This window comes from Babylonia areolata, chromosome 18 (genome assembly GCF_041734735.1).
Source record: "Babylonia areolata isolate BAREFJ2019XMU chromosome 18, ASM4173473v1, whole genome shotgun sequence".
NCBI lineage: Eukaryota > Metazoa > Mollusca > Gastropoda > Neogastropoda > Buccinidae > Babylonia > Babylonia areolata.
The window spans coordinates 72,290,946-72,308,751 of NC_134893.1; the positions used below are offsets into that span (position 1 = coordinate 72,290,946).

At 50.0% G+C, this 17,806-nt stretch overlaps 1 protein-coding gene across 1 annotated transcript; it reads left to right on the plus strand.

The window, feature by feature from the left end:
• Positions 1-1,082: 1,082 nt before the first annotated feature.
• Positions 1,083-4,656, plus strand: LOC143292337 (melatonin receptor type 1B-B-like). The gene is made up of 5 exons (XM_076602526.1): positions 1,083-1,301; positions 1,695-1,836; positions 2,446-2,591; positions 3,436-3,686; positions 4,188-4,656. Exons 1-5 carry the CDS (start codon positions 1,083-1,085, stop codon positions 4,654-4,656), a joined length of 1,227 nt encoding a protein of 408 aa, XP_076458641.1.
• Positions 4,657-17,806: the final 13,150 nt, after the last annotated feature.

Below are 17,806 nucleotides of genomic sequence, written 5' to 3' on the forward strand. Positions count from 1 at the left end.
CAGACCCTGTTTGTGGAGGCTTTTCTTTCCGGTTTTCCGTGTTGTTCCGTGTTCCGGATTTCCGCACTGAAAGAGTGAAAGTGATCTGCAGTGAACAGTATGGCCGGCTGTATTGAAGAGGTAGGATGGATGGATGGATGGATTTGTTGATTGATTGACTAAATGATTGAATGAGTGTGTCACGGACAAGGAGGGTTGTGCGTGCGTGTGTGTGAACGCTGCCACTTTTGGTTGACCCCTCTCCTTGTAGCTCTTCCGCGTGCTCCATGTAGCTAAGGAAGTGTATGGAATGCACGTGTTGCACTAGAAAACATGACGTGCATATTTCTAATTTGTGAGTTATAGAAAGTTTTCTCCTTTTGGAAAACCAGCACCATTAGTCAGTGGAGCAGGACACTCGGCCAGGTCAAGTGTAGGGTCCTATGGAGAGAGACGCTCAGCCGGTATTTTGGCCGGATCTCAGAAACCGTTGAGGGAACTCCATTCTTACTGTGTGGAGACCCGACTTCATCCCCGCTGTTTGAGTGGCCGTCTTCCGCCTGGGGAGCTCGAGCGTCGCTGTTGGACGTGTTTCCCCAAGCGCAACACCAGAGTCCACATTCCAGAACTACGAACTGTGTGGTGCCAGTTTCTATCTCCCCCCCCCCCCTCCCCCCCCCCCCACCTAAGCTGAGTATTACTGGAAAACGGACAAACTGTCACAGAAGAGGGTGACGAAGGGAAAATTGTGGGTGTTCCTCATGTGAAAGAGGAAAACGAACGACTTTTTTCTTTGTGGTGTCTAATTAAGTATTGTATCGTGTCTGTGATTTTTTGTTAAAGTATTTGGAGTAAATGTTTTGTATCTGTTTATTCCAGGCTTTTGTTTGGATAAAGGTGAGAGAGCGTGAGAGAGTTGGCCATAACTTTTGTTTGAAAAGTTGCACGCGACAGAGTGTTTGGTTGGTTGGTTGATTGATTGGTTGATTGCTTGATTGCTTGACTGATTGATCGATGGAATGGTTGGTTGTTTGGTTGGTTGATTGATTGATAATTGATTGACTGATTTATTGATTGACTGACTGACGGCCAAACAGCTGGGCATGGGAGACAACACCTCGGGGATGACGACAATGATGGGAGTGGGGGAGGAGGGGGAGGGGGCACTGCTGCGGCAGGGGTCTTGCGTCACTCCCCCCTCTGCACTGGAGGTCTCTCCACACCCGCCCCCCGCCCCCGTGAGGGTCCGCCTGCCCCCCCTGGTGACCTCTGACCCCATGGTGGCCTACATCTACATCGTGATCATGTCCACGGCCCTGCTGGTCAGTGTGTGTGTGTGTGTGTGTGTGTGTGCGTGTGTGGGTGCATCAGTATGTGTTTGTGTATATGCGTGTGTGCGTGAATGCGCGCATGTCTGTGTGCGTACAGATGTGTGTGTGTGTGTGTGTGTGTGTGTGTGTGTGTGTTCGTGCGTGAATGCGTGCATGTGCGTGTGCTTGTGCATACTGTGTGTGTGTGTGTGCGATTGGAATAGATTAAAACATTAGACTTCAATGTCCTGAAACCGTAGAGTTGATAAGACGAAAGCCAATACAAATATTGGTCCAGTGTGTGTGTGTGTGTGCGCACGCAGGCACGCTTGCCCGCGCGCACCTGTGTATGTGTGCGCGTGCGTGCACGCACTCCCGCAAACCCGTGTGTGTGTGACTGGTCAGATCGGGGCGGGCGGCAACCTGATGATCCTGACGGTGATCGGAGCTATGCGGAACATGCAGAAGACCGGGAAGGTGTTCATCATCAACATGGCTCTGGCGGACCTCTGCGTGGCCGCCATTGCTGACCCTATGTGTGTCGTGGGTAAGGACTGTGAGGGTGAGGGTGATGATGGTGGTGGTGGCAGTGGTGGTAGTGGGGGTGATGAGGAGGAGAATGGTGATGGTGATGATGATGATAATGATAATGATATGATGGTGGTGGTGGTGGTGATGGTGGTGGCGGTGGTGATGATGGTGGTGATGATGGTGGTGATGATGGTGATGATGGTGGTGATGATGGTGGTGGTGGTAGTGGTGGTGATGGTTATGATGCTGGTAGTGAGGATGATGATCATTCTAATAACTATGCTAATAATGATGATGATTATTATTATTATTATTTGATAATCAAAAAAATGATGATGGTGGTGGTGATGGTGATGGTAAAGATGAGGATGAGGACGGCGACGACGATGATGATAATGACGACGACGACGACGAGCACGACGATGACGATGACGGATGATGATAGGTGTCGTTGCCGTGTTGACAGCGGTGTTGAAGGGCGAGGCGTGGTTTGACGACAAGTGGTGGCTGTGTGAGGGGGTGGCCGCCATGTGTCTGACGGCGATGATGATAATGACGATAATGATGGTGACGATGACGATGACGACGACGATGTTGATAACAGCTGTCGTTGCCGTGTTGACAGCGGCGTTGAAGGGCGAGGCGTGGTTTGACGACAAGTGGTGGCTGTGTGAGGGGGTGGCCGCCATGTGTCTGACGGCCTGCTTCTGTGCATTCCTCTCCCTCACCCTCGCCTCCATCAACCGTTACGTCTTCATCTGCCACAACCAGGTCCGTTGGGCTGGTGTGGGGCCGGGGGGCGGGTGTTGTGGGGGGTGGGGGGTGCGGTTGCGGTGGTGGTGGTGGTGGTGGGGTGGGGGTGGTAGTTTTAGAGGTAGTGGTGTTGTTGTTTTTGTGGTGTTGGTATTGTTGTTGTTGTTGGTGGTGGTGGTATTGCTGTTCTTGTCGTTGGTGGTGGTGGTGGTGGTGGTGACGGGCGCAACAGCCGAGTGGTTAAAGCGTTGGGCTTTCTATCTGAGGGTCCCGGGCTCGAATTTCGGTAACGGCGAGGGTGGATATTTTTCCGATCTCCCAGGTCAGCATATGTGCAGACCTGCTTGTGCATGAACCCCCTTCGTGTAGAAGATCAAATACGCATGTTAAAGATCCTGTAATCCATGTCGACGTTCGGTGGGTTATGGAAACAAGAAAATACCCAGCATGTACATCTCCGAAAACGGAGTATAGCTGCCTACATAGCGGGGTTAAAAACGGCAATACACGTAAAAGCCCACTCGTTGACATACGAGTGAACGTGGGAGTTGCAGCCCACGAATTAAGAAAAAGAAGTGTTGTTGTTGGTGGTAGTGGTGGTGGTGGTGGTGGTGCTTCTGCTGTTGCTGTTAACCACTTCATCTTCATCTGCCAAATCCAGGTCACAATATTCATCGTGACCAGCAGTAGTAGTAGTAGAAGTGGTAGTGTAGCAGCAGCAGTAGTAGTAGCAGTAGTAGTGTCATCATCATCATTACAAATGTTAATAACAATATCATCATCACCATCATCATCATCACTATCACAATCATCATCACCACCATCATTACCATTATCATCATCATCATCATCTTGCCCACAGCTGTACCACAAGTTGTTCACCACCAAGACGTGCATCGTGGCATGTACGCTGTCCTGGGTGCTAGCCTTTTGCTTCGAGTTCCCCAACTTCCTGGGCTGGGGCGGCCACAGCTTTGACGCCAAAAACCACCAGTGTATCTGGGACCGCACCTCTTCGCTGAGCTATACCATGTTCGTCTCCTTCGCCCTCATCTTCAGCCCGCTGCTGCTGATGCTCGTCTGCTTCATCCTCATCTTCAGGCACATCTACAGGTCGGCCTCGCGTCCTTCGGTCGTGTTTTATTTATTCATGTATTTATTTATTCATCTATTCATTTATCTGTACTTAAGACGATCTCGTTGTTAGCGTATAAATGTATGGAGTTTGCGGGATATAGAGAGTAAACTATTTGTGTGTGTGTGTGTGTGTGTGTGTGTGTGTGTGTGTGTGTGTGTGTGTGTGTGTGTGTGTGTTGGAGGGATAAAACGGGTTGGTAGCGTATAAACGTGACAAATACAATAGGCTACAATACGTCACAGTACAGCACAGCACAGCACAGCACGACACAACACAACACAGCACAACACAGCACAGCACAGCATAACACAGCGCAACACGACACAGTACAACACGACACAGTACAACACAACACACCACAGCACAACACACCGCCGGAAACGCAACGCAACGCAACGCAACGCAACACGACACACCACGACACACCACAACTATTTCTATTTTTCCCCCTTTGCCTCTTTCCACACAACCCACAGAACCAAGTTCAACCTCTACCTCTTCGACGACAAGGACCCCTTCCGCTCTCGCAAGATCCTGTTGGAGGCACTGCGCACCTCGCGCATGCTCCTGGGCATCTTCGTCGTCTTCCTCGTCTGCTGGACCCCCTACGGCATCGTCATCGTCTTCGACTTCTACCGTCGCCTGTCCATGGAGATGCATCTCTTCGTCACCATGCTCGCGCACCTGCACAGCTCCGCCAACTTCCTGGTGTATGCCGTCACCAACCGGAACTTCCGGGCCTCCGCCATCCAGTACCTGACCTGCGGGCGCTCGTCGGCATGGGGCAGCGGCGGGCAGGATTCGAGCGGCGTCGATTCCAAGACAACGGACATCGCCAAGATTTCGTACAACCGAACCGGCGGCGGTGGAAGTGGTGGTGGTGGTGGTGGGGCCGTCACCGTGTCTCAGTGTAGCAGTACTTGCAGCAATGTTGAGATGGAGTGAGGGGGAGAGAGAGAGAGGGAGGGAGGAGGGGGGGAGAGAGTGAGTGAAGGAGTGAGAAGGGAGGAGAGAGGGAGGACGGAGGGATAAGGGAGGGAGGGAGTGGAAACAAGAGAATGAGAGAGGAATGGGTGAGTGTGTGTGAGAGAGAGAGAGAGAGTGGAGAGGTGAGAGGGGGAGTGAAGGAAGGAGGGAGGGAAGGGGTGAGAGAGGAAGTAAGGTTTCAGTTTCAGTTTCAGTTTTCAGTAGCTCAAGGAGGCGTCACTGCGTTCGGACAAATCCATATGCGCTACACCACATCTGCCAAGCAGATGCCTGACCAGCAGCGTAACCCAACGCGCTTAGTCAGGCCTTGAGAAAAAAAAGGTGAATAAATAATAGATAAATACATTACAAAAAGAACTACTACTACTACTACTAATAGTATGTATAAGGCTATAAGCGTGCATAAATAAATAAATAGATGAATAATAATAATCTTATTTTTAAAAAGAAAAAAAAAGGTAATAATAATAATTAGGAAGTAAGAGAGGAAGGGAGTGAACGAGAGAGTGAAAGAGTGAGAGGGAGGCAGTGAACGAGTGAGGGAGGCGGGGGTGGGGGTGGGGGGCTGAGTGAAGAAGCAAAAAAGGAGGAAATGAGGGAAAGAAGGGGAGGGAGAGACAGGGAGGGAGTGTAGGAATGAGGGAGGGAGAGAGGGAGTGTTAGCGGGAGGGAGGGAGTGATAGAGTGAGTGAAGGAGGGAAGGGGTGAGAGAGGGAGGGAGGGAGTAAGAGAGGGGGTGGGTTAAGGAGTGAAAGAGTGAGAGGGGGAGGGAGGGATGGTGGAGGGGAGAGGGACAAAGAAAAGGAAAGGAGAGTGAGTGAAGGGTTGAGGGAGAGCAGGAGGGAGAAAGTGAGAAAGAGAGAGAGTGAATGAAAGAGTGAGGGAATGACGGAGGGAGGACGTGGAAGAGGGAGGAAGGGAGAGAGTGAAAGAGGGAGGGAGGGAGGACAGGAGGAAAGGCAGGGAGGGAGGACAGGAGGAAAGGCAGGGAGCACGGGAGGACAGGTGGAAAGGCAGGGAGGGAAGGAGGGAGGACAGGAGGAAAGGCAGGAAGGGAGGGAGGACAGGAGGAAAGGCAGGGAGGGAAGGAGGGAAGAAAGGCAGGGAGGGAGGGAGGGAAGAAAGGCAGAGAGGGAGGGAGGACAGGAGGAAAGGCAGAGAGGGAGGGAGGACAGGAGGAAAGGCAGGGAGGGAGGACAGGAGGAAAGGCAGAGAGGGAGGGAGGACAGGAGGAAAGGCAGGGAGGGAGGGAGGGAGGACAGGAGGAAAGGCAGAGAGGGAGGGAGGGAGGGAGGAAAGGCAGAGAGGGAGGAAGAACAGGAGGAAAGGCAGGGAGGGAGGGAGGACAGGAGGAAAGGCAGAGAGGGAGGGAGGGAGGACAGGAGGAAAGGCAGAGAGGGAGGGAGGGAGGACAGGAGGAAAGGCAGAGAGGGAGGGAGGGAGGGAGGAAAGGCAGAGAGGGAGGGAGGAAAGGCAGAGAGGGAGGGAGGGAGGGAGGAAAGGGAGGGAGGACAGGAGGAAATGCAGAGAAGGAGGGAGGGAGGGCAGAACATGAGGGAGGGGGGGAGGGAGACGGGGTAGAGAAGGACAGCTGGAGGGAAGAAAGGAGGGAGGGATGTAAGATAGTGAGGGTGGGAGGGGGTGGAGAGCAGGAGGGAGGGGGGAGGGATATAGGGCGCGGAGGGAGGGAGAGCAGAGCAGAAGAGGGGAAGGGAGGGAGGACGGAGGGCATAGCAGGAGGGAGGGAGGGCAGAGCAGGAGGGAAAACAGAGCAGGATGGAGGGAGGTAGGAGGACAGAGCAGGAGGGAGGGAGGTGGGAGGACAGAGCAGGATGGAGGGAGGTGGGAGGATAGAGCAGGAGGGAGGGAGGACAGAGCAGGAGGGAGGGAGGTGGGAGGACAGAGCAGGAGGGAGGGAGGACAGAGCAGGAGGGAGGGAGGTGGGAGGACAGAGCAGGAGGGAGGGAGGTGGGAGGACAGAGCAGGAGGGAGGGAGGGCCGAGCAGGAGGGAGGGAGGTGGGAGGACAGAGCAGGAGGGAGGGAGGGCCGAGCAGGATGGAGGGAGGTGGGAGGACAGAGCAGGAGGGAGGGAGGTGGGAGGACAGAGCAGGAGGGAGGGAGGGCCGAGCAGGATGGAGGGAGGTGGGAGGACAGAGCAGGAGGGAGGGAGGGCCGAGCAGGATGGAGGGAGGACAGAGCAGGAGGGAGGGAGGGCAGAGCAGGATGGAGGGAGGTGGGAGGACAGAGCAGGAGGGAGGGAGGGCAGAGCAGGATGGAGGGAGGACAGAGCAGGATGGAGGGAGGTAGGAGGACAGAGCAGGATGGAGGGAGGTGGGAGGACAGAGCAGGAGGGAGGGAGGGCAGAGCAGGAGGGAGGGAGGGCCGAGCAGGAGGGAGGGAGGTGGGAGGACAGAGCAGGAGGGAGGGAGGGCAGAGCAGGAGGGAGGGAGGGCAGAGCAGGAGGGAGGGAGGTAGGAGGACAGAGCAGGAGGGAGGGAGGGCAGAGCAGGATGGAGGGAGGTAGGAGGACAGAGCAGGAGGGATGGAGGGCAGAGCAGGAGGGAGGGAGGGCAGAGCAGGAGGGAGGGAGGACAGAGCAGGAGGGAGGGAGGTAGGAGGACAGAGCAGGAGGGAGGGAGGACAGAGCAGGAGGGAGGGAGGTGGGAGGACAGAGCAGGAGGGAGGGAGGTGGGAGGACAGAGCAGGAGGGAGGGAGGGCAGAGCAGGAGGGAGGGAGGGCAGAGCAGGAGGGAGGGAGGGCCGAGCAGGATGGAGGGAGGTGGGAGGACAGAGCAGGAGGGAGGGAGGGCAGAGCAGGAGGGAGGGAGGGCCGAGCAGGAGGGAGGGAGGGCAGAGCAGGAGGGAGGGAGGGCCGAGCAGGAGGGAGGGCAGAGCAGGAGGGAGGGAGGGCAGAGCAGGAGGGAGGACAGAGCAGGAGGGAGGGAGGGCCGAGCAGGAGGGAGGGCAGAGCAGGAGGGAGGGAGGAGGGAGGGCAGAGCAGGAGGGAGGGCAGAGCAGGAGGGAGGGCGGTGAGCGGACAGAGCAGGAGGGAGGGAGGTGGGAGGACAGAGCAGGAGGGAGGGAGGTGGGAGGGCAGAGCAGGAGGGAGGGAGGTGGGAGGACAGAGCAGGAGGGAGGGAGGTGGGAGGGCCGAGCAGGAGGGAGGGAGGGCCGAGCAGGAGGGAGGGAGGTGGGAGGACTGAGCAGGAGGGAGGGAGGGCAGAGCAGGAGAGAGGAGAGGGAGGGCAGAGCAGGAGAGAGGGAGGGCAGAGCAGGATGGAGGGGGAGCAGAGCAGGAGGAAGGGGGTGGGGTGGATATAGGGCACGGAGGGACGGAAGGCAGAGAGGGAAGACAAAGCAGGAGCAAGGGGGAAGGGGGGCATAGCGGGGGGGGAAAGGAGGGAGGGATATAGAACAGAGAGGGAGGGAAGGATGAAGGTCACAGAGGGAGGGAGGGGAGGAGGAAGGCAGAGCAGCGAGGTGAGGGTAGTACTATGTACTCCCAGTACTGTGTCGTGTCGTGTCTTGTCGTGTCGTGTCGTGTCGTGACGTGACGTGATGTGTCGTGTCGTGTCGTGTCGTCTCATGTCATGTTGTGTTGTGTTATGTTGTGTTTAGTGCACCCCCCCCCTCCTCACACACACACACACACACACACCCTCAACCCATCCACCCACACACACCATCTTTCTCTTCCGCTCCTCACACTTTTTCGTCGCTGTTTTCAGGGTTCAATTGTTAGTCTTTTTCTTCTTTTGTCTTTTTCTTCATCTTGAGTCACTGTCGATCTCCTGCACGTCTGTGAAGCACATTATACTTCTCGTCTTCTGCCTTAAATTAACTCTGTGAAGCACATTATACTTCTCGTCTTCTGCATTAACTCTGTGAAGCACATTATACTTCAGGTCTTCTGCCTTCAGTTAACTCTGTGAAGCACATTATACTTCTCTTCTTCTGCCTTTACTCTGTGAAGCACATTATACTTCTCTTCATCTGCCTTAACTCTGTGAAGCACATTATACTTTTCTTCTTCTGCCTTAACTCTGTGAAGTACATTATACTTCTCGTCTTCTGCCTTAACTCAACTCTGTGAACAGAACTGTTCTCCAGGGCTGTTGGTTGTGTGTCAAAGCCTAGGTCTCTGCAAGTGGTTTCCCTGTCCGTTCTGCAGTGTTGTTAATCACATCGTTTCTTTCTGTCATCCCCTCCATCTCCCTCCCTCAACAGTTCCTGGGAGGATTGTTTTAGCAACGCTATTGGATCTTGTTACATGGGCATATCAACGTAGTTTTCTTTTCTTGATCAATGTCAGCAGAACTTCCTTTTTGAGGACGTGTCTGGGCTTGTTCCTGTGTACCTTTTATTCACCTGTGTGCAAGCTGATTCGGTAGCATAAGCAGCATTGACTTGAAGTTATGTTCTTTGTAAATGGAGGGAGTTACTTCTCTTTGTTGTTGTTTAATCAGTTTCTCTCCTGGCTTCATTGTTCTGGATGTCAGCAGATCCTCACACGGTCCAGTGTGCTGCTTGATGGTCTGGATGTCAGAAGATCCTCACATGGTCCAGTGTGCTGCGTGATGGTCTGGATGTCAGCAGATCCTCACATGGTCCAGTGTGCTGCTTGATGGTCTGAATTTGTTCACTGGTAGTATGATCAGTGTATCTGATGTGTAGTATCTTGCGATAACACCTCATTTCCATGCCTTTGGCTCTTTCCAAATCCATTGTGATGGTTCATGTCTCGCATCCATACAGGGAGCTGAAATATACCAGTGCGTGTAAAATCTTTGTATATGTAAGTGTAAAACTGACACATCCTCAGTCAAAACGAAAACTCGAGATTACTGATTGACGTACTGGACAATTGTGAATGAATATCGTCTCGTCATTTTTTTTTTTTTTTTTTAATGTCAGTTAGTCGTGGTTCAGCCAGTTAACTTGAAGGAAGCTACAGCAGAGTGATTAAAGCTTTGGACTTTCAATCCGATAGTCGTGGGTTCAAATCCTGGTCGCAGTGCCTGGTGGGTCAAGTGGAGAGTCCTCCGATCTCACAGCTGTGTAGACCTGATAGTGCCTGAACCCCATCCATGTGTTTGCGCAAGCAAAAAATCAATCACGCACGTTAAAGATCCCGTAAACCATGTCAGGGTCCCATGGGCTATGGAGACAAGAATATACCCAGCAGCACATCCCCGAAAACAGAGAATGGCTGCCTTCATGGCGGAGTAAAATTCGTCAGGTCATACACCCGACGAGAAAAGCCCACTCGTACACTTTAGAAATATCATACTGTCGAGGGACAACACACGCAGTTCAGACGATTTTACTTTCTTCATTCTCTTCGTCTCCAACAAGTTCCCAGTGAATTCAGAGGATTCCACTGAAAAACCGCTTTTCGAAGCCTCTAAGCCGGCTTTCAAATTTCTTGTCCGTACATTTTATTGGGCGTATAGCTACAGTTACGACTTCCACACGTCATCAGAAAATGTCTGGTTCATCAGCCTCTGGACAATTGCGAAGGTTTCTGTGGACTAAGTCTGTCTCCCAGTGTGCTGCCAAATGGCCATCACGAATATTATGATCTTCATAATTATCGTCGGCTTGCCGTTGATCTGCTGTTTGTTGTATAAAGTATTCCAAGCGTACTTCCAGAATAGTGTGGCTGGTTCGTGTGGTGACGACAGTGCAGTGTTAAGCAGAAAGCGATATGACGTTAGGGTCAAGCCACGTTGTTCGTTTGTTTGTTTTGCTGTCTCTGTGTGTGTGTTTGTTTTTTTCTTGTTTGTTTGTTGTTGTTGTTGTTTTTTATGAGACAGGAAATGGGATCGTTAATTGTGTGTTGATGGATTAGAGACAGGAACTGCGCAGTTCGAGAGAAAGTCTTTGTATCTCTGTGTCTGTGGCTGTGTCTGTGTCTGTGCGTCTGTCTGCCTGTCTGAACGTCACTGGGGCTGTACTGCTAGGGACATTTCAGTATTTCACAATTCTGCGGGTGTGTGTGTGTGTGTGTGTGTGTGTGTGTGTGTGTGTGTGTGTGTGTGTCAGTGTGTGTGTGTGTGCAAGCGCGGCAGTTCCTGAGTGCTTGATTAATTTGCAGTACTGTTTGTTTTTTTTCTATTCTTTTCTTTTCTTCTCTTTTCTTTTCCAAATCACGACAAAACCAGTTGTCTTTTTTTTCTGTCGTTTTTTTGTTTTTTTGTTTTTTGTTTGTTTGTTTGTTTGTTTTTTTCCACCCGCGTATCTTATCAGCTGGAGCGAAAAGCAACGGCGGGTTATGGGCTTAATTTACTACAGAGAGAGACAGACAAGGCTCTTTCCCACTGCACGGGAAGTTAACGGCAAAATAGGAGAGGGCTGCAGTCTGAGTCTAGCTTATCACCGGGGATCAATTCACTCTAACTGATGAAGATCCTCATACTCATTACGATGGGGGAGAGGTGGTGGTGGTGGTGGCGAAATCCAGCTAGAGGGGGGCAGTTCTAAATGCTAACTGTTGCATTGTGTTCATGGTTCTATATGACTGAAGTGTTTGTCTGTCTGAGTGTGTATGTGTGCGTGCCTGAAATATGATTGAATGACACTGGAAACGAATGATGAGCGCCCAGTGGTAGCCGTCAGTCGGCTGTACCCAGGTAGGCAGCCCGGTGTTGTGCAAATGACCCCGTATTTGCAAAGCGCCGCTTAGAGCTTGGTCTCTGACCGAGGATAGGCGCTATATAAGTATCCATATCAACTGATCAATCAATCAATCAATCAGTCAATCAAGTTGACCCCAGGGGCACAGTAGGAACAAGCTGCTACACCGCGGGGCCCTCCCAGTGTATATAGTATCGCCACCTTCTGGATATCATGTGCAAGAAATTTCTTCTTTTCTATAGTAGTTCTCTTTCTTTCTTTTCCACTTTCTTCTCCCATCTGTTGTCTGTTCTTATTTTCTGCCTTGCTGGCTGGTCCATTCGCCAATATTTCTTTCATGAAAGCTGATTTCTCAGTGGACTTGGTAACTGTGCATTTTTACTATCTTACAATAATGTATTCTCTCTCTCTCTCTCTCTCTCTCTCTCTCTCTCTCTCTCTCTCTCTCTCTCTCTCTCTCTCTTGTACAGTTGTTGTTGTTTTCACGGTGTTTGTCAGTGTTATTGTTGTTGTGTTGTTGTTTTTTTTTGGGGGGGGGGTTTCCGTTCCCAAGGACGTGCTGTGAAGTGCCTCGGTTTTGGCAGTTTGTTTTAAAACTATGTGTGCTTATTATGAATGACTGCCGTGTGAATTATGTGTACTGAATTACTGACGTTTAGTCATTTATGTTCAGATTTTTTTCTCGGTTTTGTCGAAGAAAATGGACCAGCTGAATGGTCAACGTCACTAAGAGGCATGTTCTCAGTTTATGGGCATAAGCTGATCCTTTTTTTTCTTTTAATTTTCTACGGGATCGATAGTTACATAAAGTTTTAAGCCCAGATATGGCCTTGTGTGGTCGGCGAGGTTTTAACTGAGCAGCATTTTAAGCAACAAATGGAAAAAGAGACAGAAAAAAAGGGGGGAAAAGGAGAATATAACAGTCCAGCAGGCAGTTTCACCTCAGTCTTTGAAACTGAACTCAGCAGTCAGGGGGTCGATAAAGCTGAAAGCGTACACTGAGGAAATGGTCCTCATTTGACACTTGGGTAGAATTGAGTCAGTTTAACTCTCTCCATACGAACGGCGAAAGAGACGACGTTAACAGCGTTTCACCCCAATTACCCATCATCAAAATATTGCCCAGTGCAAGCAGAAGGCTCTTATGCTGAAGAGGTGAATGTTGACAAAGAATACCACAATTCTGACGACGGAAGCTAAAGGTTGGGTCATTCAGACACCCACTGGACATCCGAGGGGTCTGTGTAGAGGAGAAGAGAGGACTGGCCGTACTGAGTGAGTTAACGATCGGCGTGACGCCCTTCAGGTCAAGTTGTTCGTGGCTGTGGTCTTATCCATGGGGGTGCAGTGATGTGGTCGACTGAGCTGGCCTCCACAGCTCTCTGGGGCAAGGCGTTCCAATCCCCGGGATGGTACGTGGGAGGAAACCAGCCTGCCTATATCTAGTTTTGCAAAAGATTTGCTCCAACTGCTCAGTGTGGGTGCGTCGCTATCGTGGTGGTGGTGGTACCAGTTTTTTTTGTTTTTTTTCTCGGTGAATCCATGCTTATATAATTATGCTTGATTTTATACAGCATGGTCAGTCTGGCTGTTTGGCGGCGTTGTTGCAGGGAGGGACATCCAAGGTCTTGTAGCCTCATTGCGGCTGATATGCTCGTTACGCCGAAAGGTCGTTAAACTCAACTTTTCCTTATCAAATGAGGGCCATTTCCTGTACGCTTTCAGCTTTAGCGGCCCTCTGACTGCTGAGTTCATTTGACAGGAAGGAATAACATTTTAAGCCAAAATGCGCTGCCATCCAGGGAGGGTGCGGGGGGAGGGGGAGATCAATGACCTAATTCGGGCCGCCGCCGTTTCCTGTCCAAAGCCATTTTCGTCTTTTTGCCGGGAAAAGACGGGAAACCAACAAACAGACCGGCGGGTGGTGGTAATGGAGTGAGAATTGGTGACATGACCAGGAGCTTGAAGTTGGGTAGTGGCAGATGGTTTAAGGGGTGTCACATTTCACCCCACGGACTTATAACTATCTTATAACCCCCCCCCCCCCCCCCCGCCCCCCCCACACACACACACACACACACACCGTGATACGTCGTCTCTAATCATTCTCCACCCAATATACACTGACATACACATGCCCACCGCTGATGAGTAATGACTAGATGATTTGACAAACGGCGAGAAACTAGCATTTAAACCTGAAGAAAATACGTCACGGACACCGCTGACACAGTGACCGTGCACACACATACACCATGACTGCCGCGCCGGTACACACACACACACACACACACACACACACACACACACACACACACACACACACACACACACACACACACTCAGTGACACCGGCTGACTCAGGTCCGAACCCGGCGGACACTGACTGCGGAGGCCCGGCAGTGACGCACCGGCACACACACTGACACTCACTCGGACACGCTCACACACACACGCACGCACTCGGACACTCAGCGGTGACACACACACAGGCTGACACTGACTACGCGTGCAAACGCACACCCGGCGGCACACTCAGTGATACACACGGTGACGCCACACACACACACACACACTGCACATACACATTGACACGCACGCGCGCGCGCGCGCACTGACACACTCACTCACACACACACATACACACACACACACACACACACACACACACACTGACACACAAACACACACACTAACTGGCACACACACACTGACACTTGACACTCGGTCTCTCTCACACACACTTGTCGGAGGCGCCGGGCGCCTGTTCACACTGAGAACCCGGCACACACATCAACTGAATTGATGGGGAGAGAATGTCATGTGGCACATAGCATAAAGTCGGGTTTATACCTGCAACAAAGTTGTCATGTTATTTGTGCGATTGTTATAAAATATTGCTTTTCTTATTATGTTGTGGTAATGCTAAAATCATTCCAGTGTGCACTGGGCAAAAAAGTACTTAACTATATTTCTTGAAATATTGCATCATATTGCTCTTCAACTCAGTAGAAATAATTATTAATAAATCCGTGTTATTGTCCATACACTCGCAGATGCAAAAATATCAAATGCTATATGTGTACTTCTCAGTCTTGGAAAACACAGACAGAGAGAGAGAGACAAACAGACAGACAGACAGCCGGACACGGCACACACACACACACACACACGCACGCACGCACGCACGCACGCACACCAATTTGAATAAATCAAGAAGAAAACGGAATCTTTATCAAACAAGATTTAAGATGTATTTGATCAAAATTCGTCACTGTGACAAACACTAAGTAGAGAAACTATATAGTCCAGGCTACAAAAAGCACATTGTCTGCTAAATGTCGTGGTTTGGTGAATGTGTATAGTGTTGGTGATTGTTGTATAAAAAAAAAACGTTTGATAAACCTTTGCATGTGTGTCAGTGTGTGTGTGTGTGTGTGCGTGCGTGCGTGCGTGCGCGCGCGCGTGTGTGTGTGTGTGTGTGTGTGTGTGTGTGTGTCTGCGTTATGTCTGTTTGTCTCCCTCTCTCTGTCCTGTGTGTCCGTGTGTCTATTTCTATCTCTGAATCTTTGTGTGTGTGTGTGTGTGTGTGTGTGTCTGTCTGTCTGTCTGCGTTATGTCTGTTTGTCTCCCTCTCTCTGTCCTGTGTGTCCGTGTGTCTATTTCTATCTCTGAATCTTTGTCTGTGTGTGTGTGTGTGTGTCTGTCTGTCTGTCTGTCTGCGTTATGTCTGTTTGTCTCCCTCTCTCTGTCCTGTGTGTCCGTGTGTCTATTTCTATCTCTGAATCTGTGTGTGTGTGTGTGTGTGTGTGTGTGTGTGTGTGTGTGTGTCGTCTATTTCTATCTCTGAATCTGTGTGTGTGTGTGTGTGTGTGTGTGTGTGTGTGTGTGTGTGTGTGTGTGTGTGAGAATATGTGTGTGTCTGCGTTATGTCTGTTTGTCTCCATCTCTCTGTCCTGTGTGTCCGTGTGTCGGCTATTTCTATCTCTGAATCTTTGTCTGTCTGCCTGTCTAACCCTCTCTCTCTCTCTCTCTCTCTCTCTCTCTCTCTCTCTCTCTCTCTCTCTCTCTCTCTCAGAAGTAGAACAAGAAGGTTTGTCCATAGTATTACAGTTTGTGTAATTTACTTTTAGAAACATGCTACCCAAGGACTGAACGATATTTTTATTCTGTCGTATAGGAAGTTCATTCCTGAACACGTAGATTTTACAAAGAGGGGGGAGCAGACAAAAATACAACGATGAAAACTCGAACTGGAGAATGGCGAGCACATCAGCGGCAGTAAACAAACCTTCTTTTTTTTAAAATATGCAAACAATAAAATACGAAACACCCCCTGGCCCCTTTCAAAACAGATGTTGTACAATACACAGTAGCATTTACAGTGCAGTACACTATATGGCACAGCACAGAACAGAACAATAAAATGCATGTATGAATGCATCAATATTTCGCTGTGAAAATAGCACTGATTTTGTTAAAGGGACATAAACATTCACTGCTTCCCTCTCCTTTCGCCTTTACGAGTTTGTTCCCTTCTGCCAATTTATGCTGGAACTCCTCATGCACTTTCAGTGCCAGCTCCAGTCCCAAGGAGGCGTCAAGCCGTACGGTCTATATAGTGCATGTACGCTACACCATATCTGCTTTGAAAAGTGTTAAGAAAAAGCGGGGGTTAGACATCTGACCTACGTCATGAGAGCCTACCAAATGCTGAAGAAAGGAAGAAAAAAGAAAGAACGAAAAAAAAAAGAAAAAAAAGAATCAAGTTTAAAACTGATACGTAATATAACATGATAAACCAACGTACGCTATATAAATTAACTATACACAAGTTGAAGCATATTTTTGTCGAGACACACGAAAGGAAAATAACCCAGTTAAAAAAAAATGAGTAAAAAAAAAAATCTCAGCCGTGCCGAAAAAAACTGAAAAAAAACCACCTTCACACCGGGCCGCGAACTGAACGCCGTATCACTGTGACCTGGCTCATGCTCGTGCTGCAGCTCCTAGTAAGAGGAGTAATGCCCGTCGCCCAAGGTAACTCAGCGAACTTGTGCACTACCACGAAACACATTCGAACATGCATGCTCAGTCGTGTGCACTCACACACCACACACACACACCGTGGCACCCAGCACACTGACGTAGTACATTAGGCACAAACACACTGACACACACACGCGCGCGCGCACGCACGCACTGGCACACACCGACGGCGCCACACACACACACACACACACACTGACGCACACACAAACACACTGTGACACACACACCCGGTCACACACACACTGAGACACCGCCTCAATCCCCCCCCCCCACCCCCCTCCACCTCACCCCCGGCCGCACTGGCACACACAACGGGCACACACACGAGAGAGAGAGAGAGAGAGAGAGAGAGAGAGAGTACCACAGTTTTGACTTTGGTAAACTAAGTTGTGTCAGTCAGTTGACAGATGTTTCATTCTCTCTTTTAGAACCCGGCGTTTGAGTGTTTGTACACACCCACTATTCAGCAAACGAAAGCCCCGGCCACACTGAACACATACATTACATCATACAAGTCATTGCGTTTATTTATTTATTTATTTTTAAATTACGTCAAACATGACACTGACCCCGCCGGCGGACCCCGTCTGTCGTCGCTTCAGTAGAATTTGTGGAACTGAAGACGTTCAATGAAAGAGAGAGAGAGAGAGATCGAGTGTGTGTGTGTGTATGTGTGTGTGTGTGTGTGTGTCGGTGTGTGTGTGTGTGAATACAATACACGGCATACTACATAAATATCACTGGCAGTGTGAGAGAGAATGAGAACTTCAGTGAAAACACTGCCCTTAGTAATACTGCCATACTGATTGGCTATGACCAACAAAAAAAAAAAAAAAAAAAAAAAGTTGGAACCACAAAATATTCACAATCATTCATCTTCGTGAAATGGCATTAAAGGACTTCAGTTGACACAACCAGAGCAGAGGCGGGCAGAAAATTCAAAAATAAATCAGGATAACTTTATCTTCTTACTTCAGAAAAAGGAACTTCGACACACAGACAAGATGGAACAAAACTCCACATTCCAAAGAATGCTTTGCAATGCCAGAATACAGAATGACTCAAAATATGCCTGTGTCATTTCCTCTGACATGACAGGAATAACTGTGAGCCAACAATGTGTCGATCAAAAGTCGGTCACGTTCATGTCTAAATTTAGCCCACGATTGGCTCACAGGATGTCACAATATGATGACAGAACTCGAAACCACTCATGTTCAACCAATAATCACTTATTTGATTCGATTCGCAATGGGGTTTACTGCTTCTTATTTCCGTGATATGCCACATTGAGCTCCAGATTTTTAGTAATTTAAAGTCAAATCGAAACAATTTCAGCAAGGGGGAAGCCCCAACCATGTGACTCCAGTTGGCCAATCAATGACAGATTACTTGCTCCTTGCGCAAAATAGGCTGCGC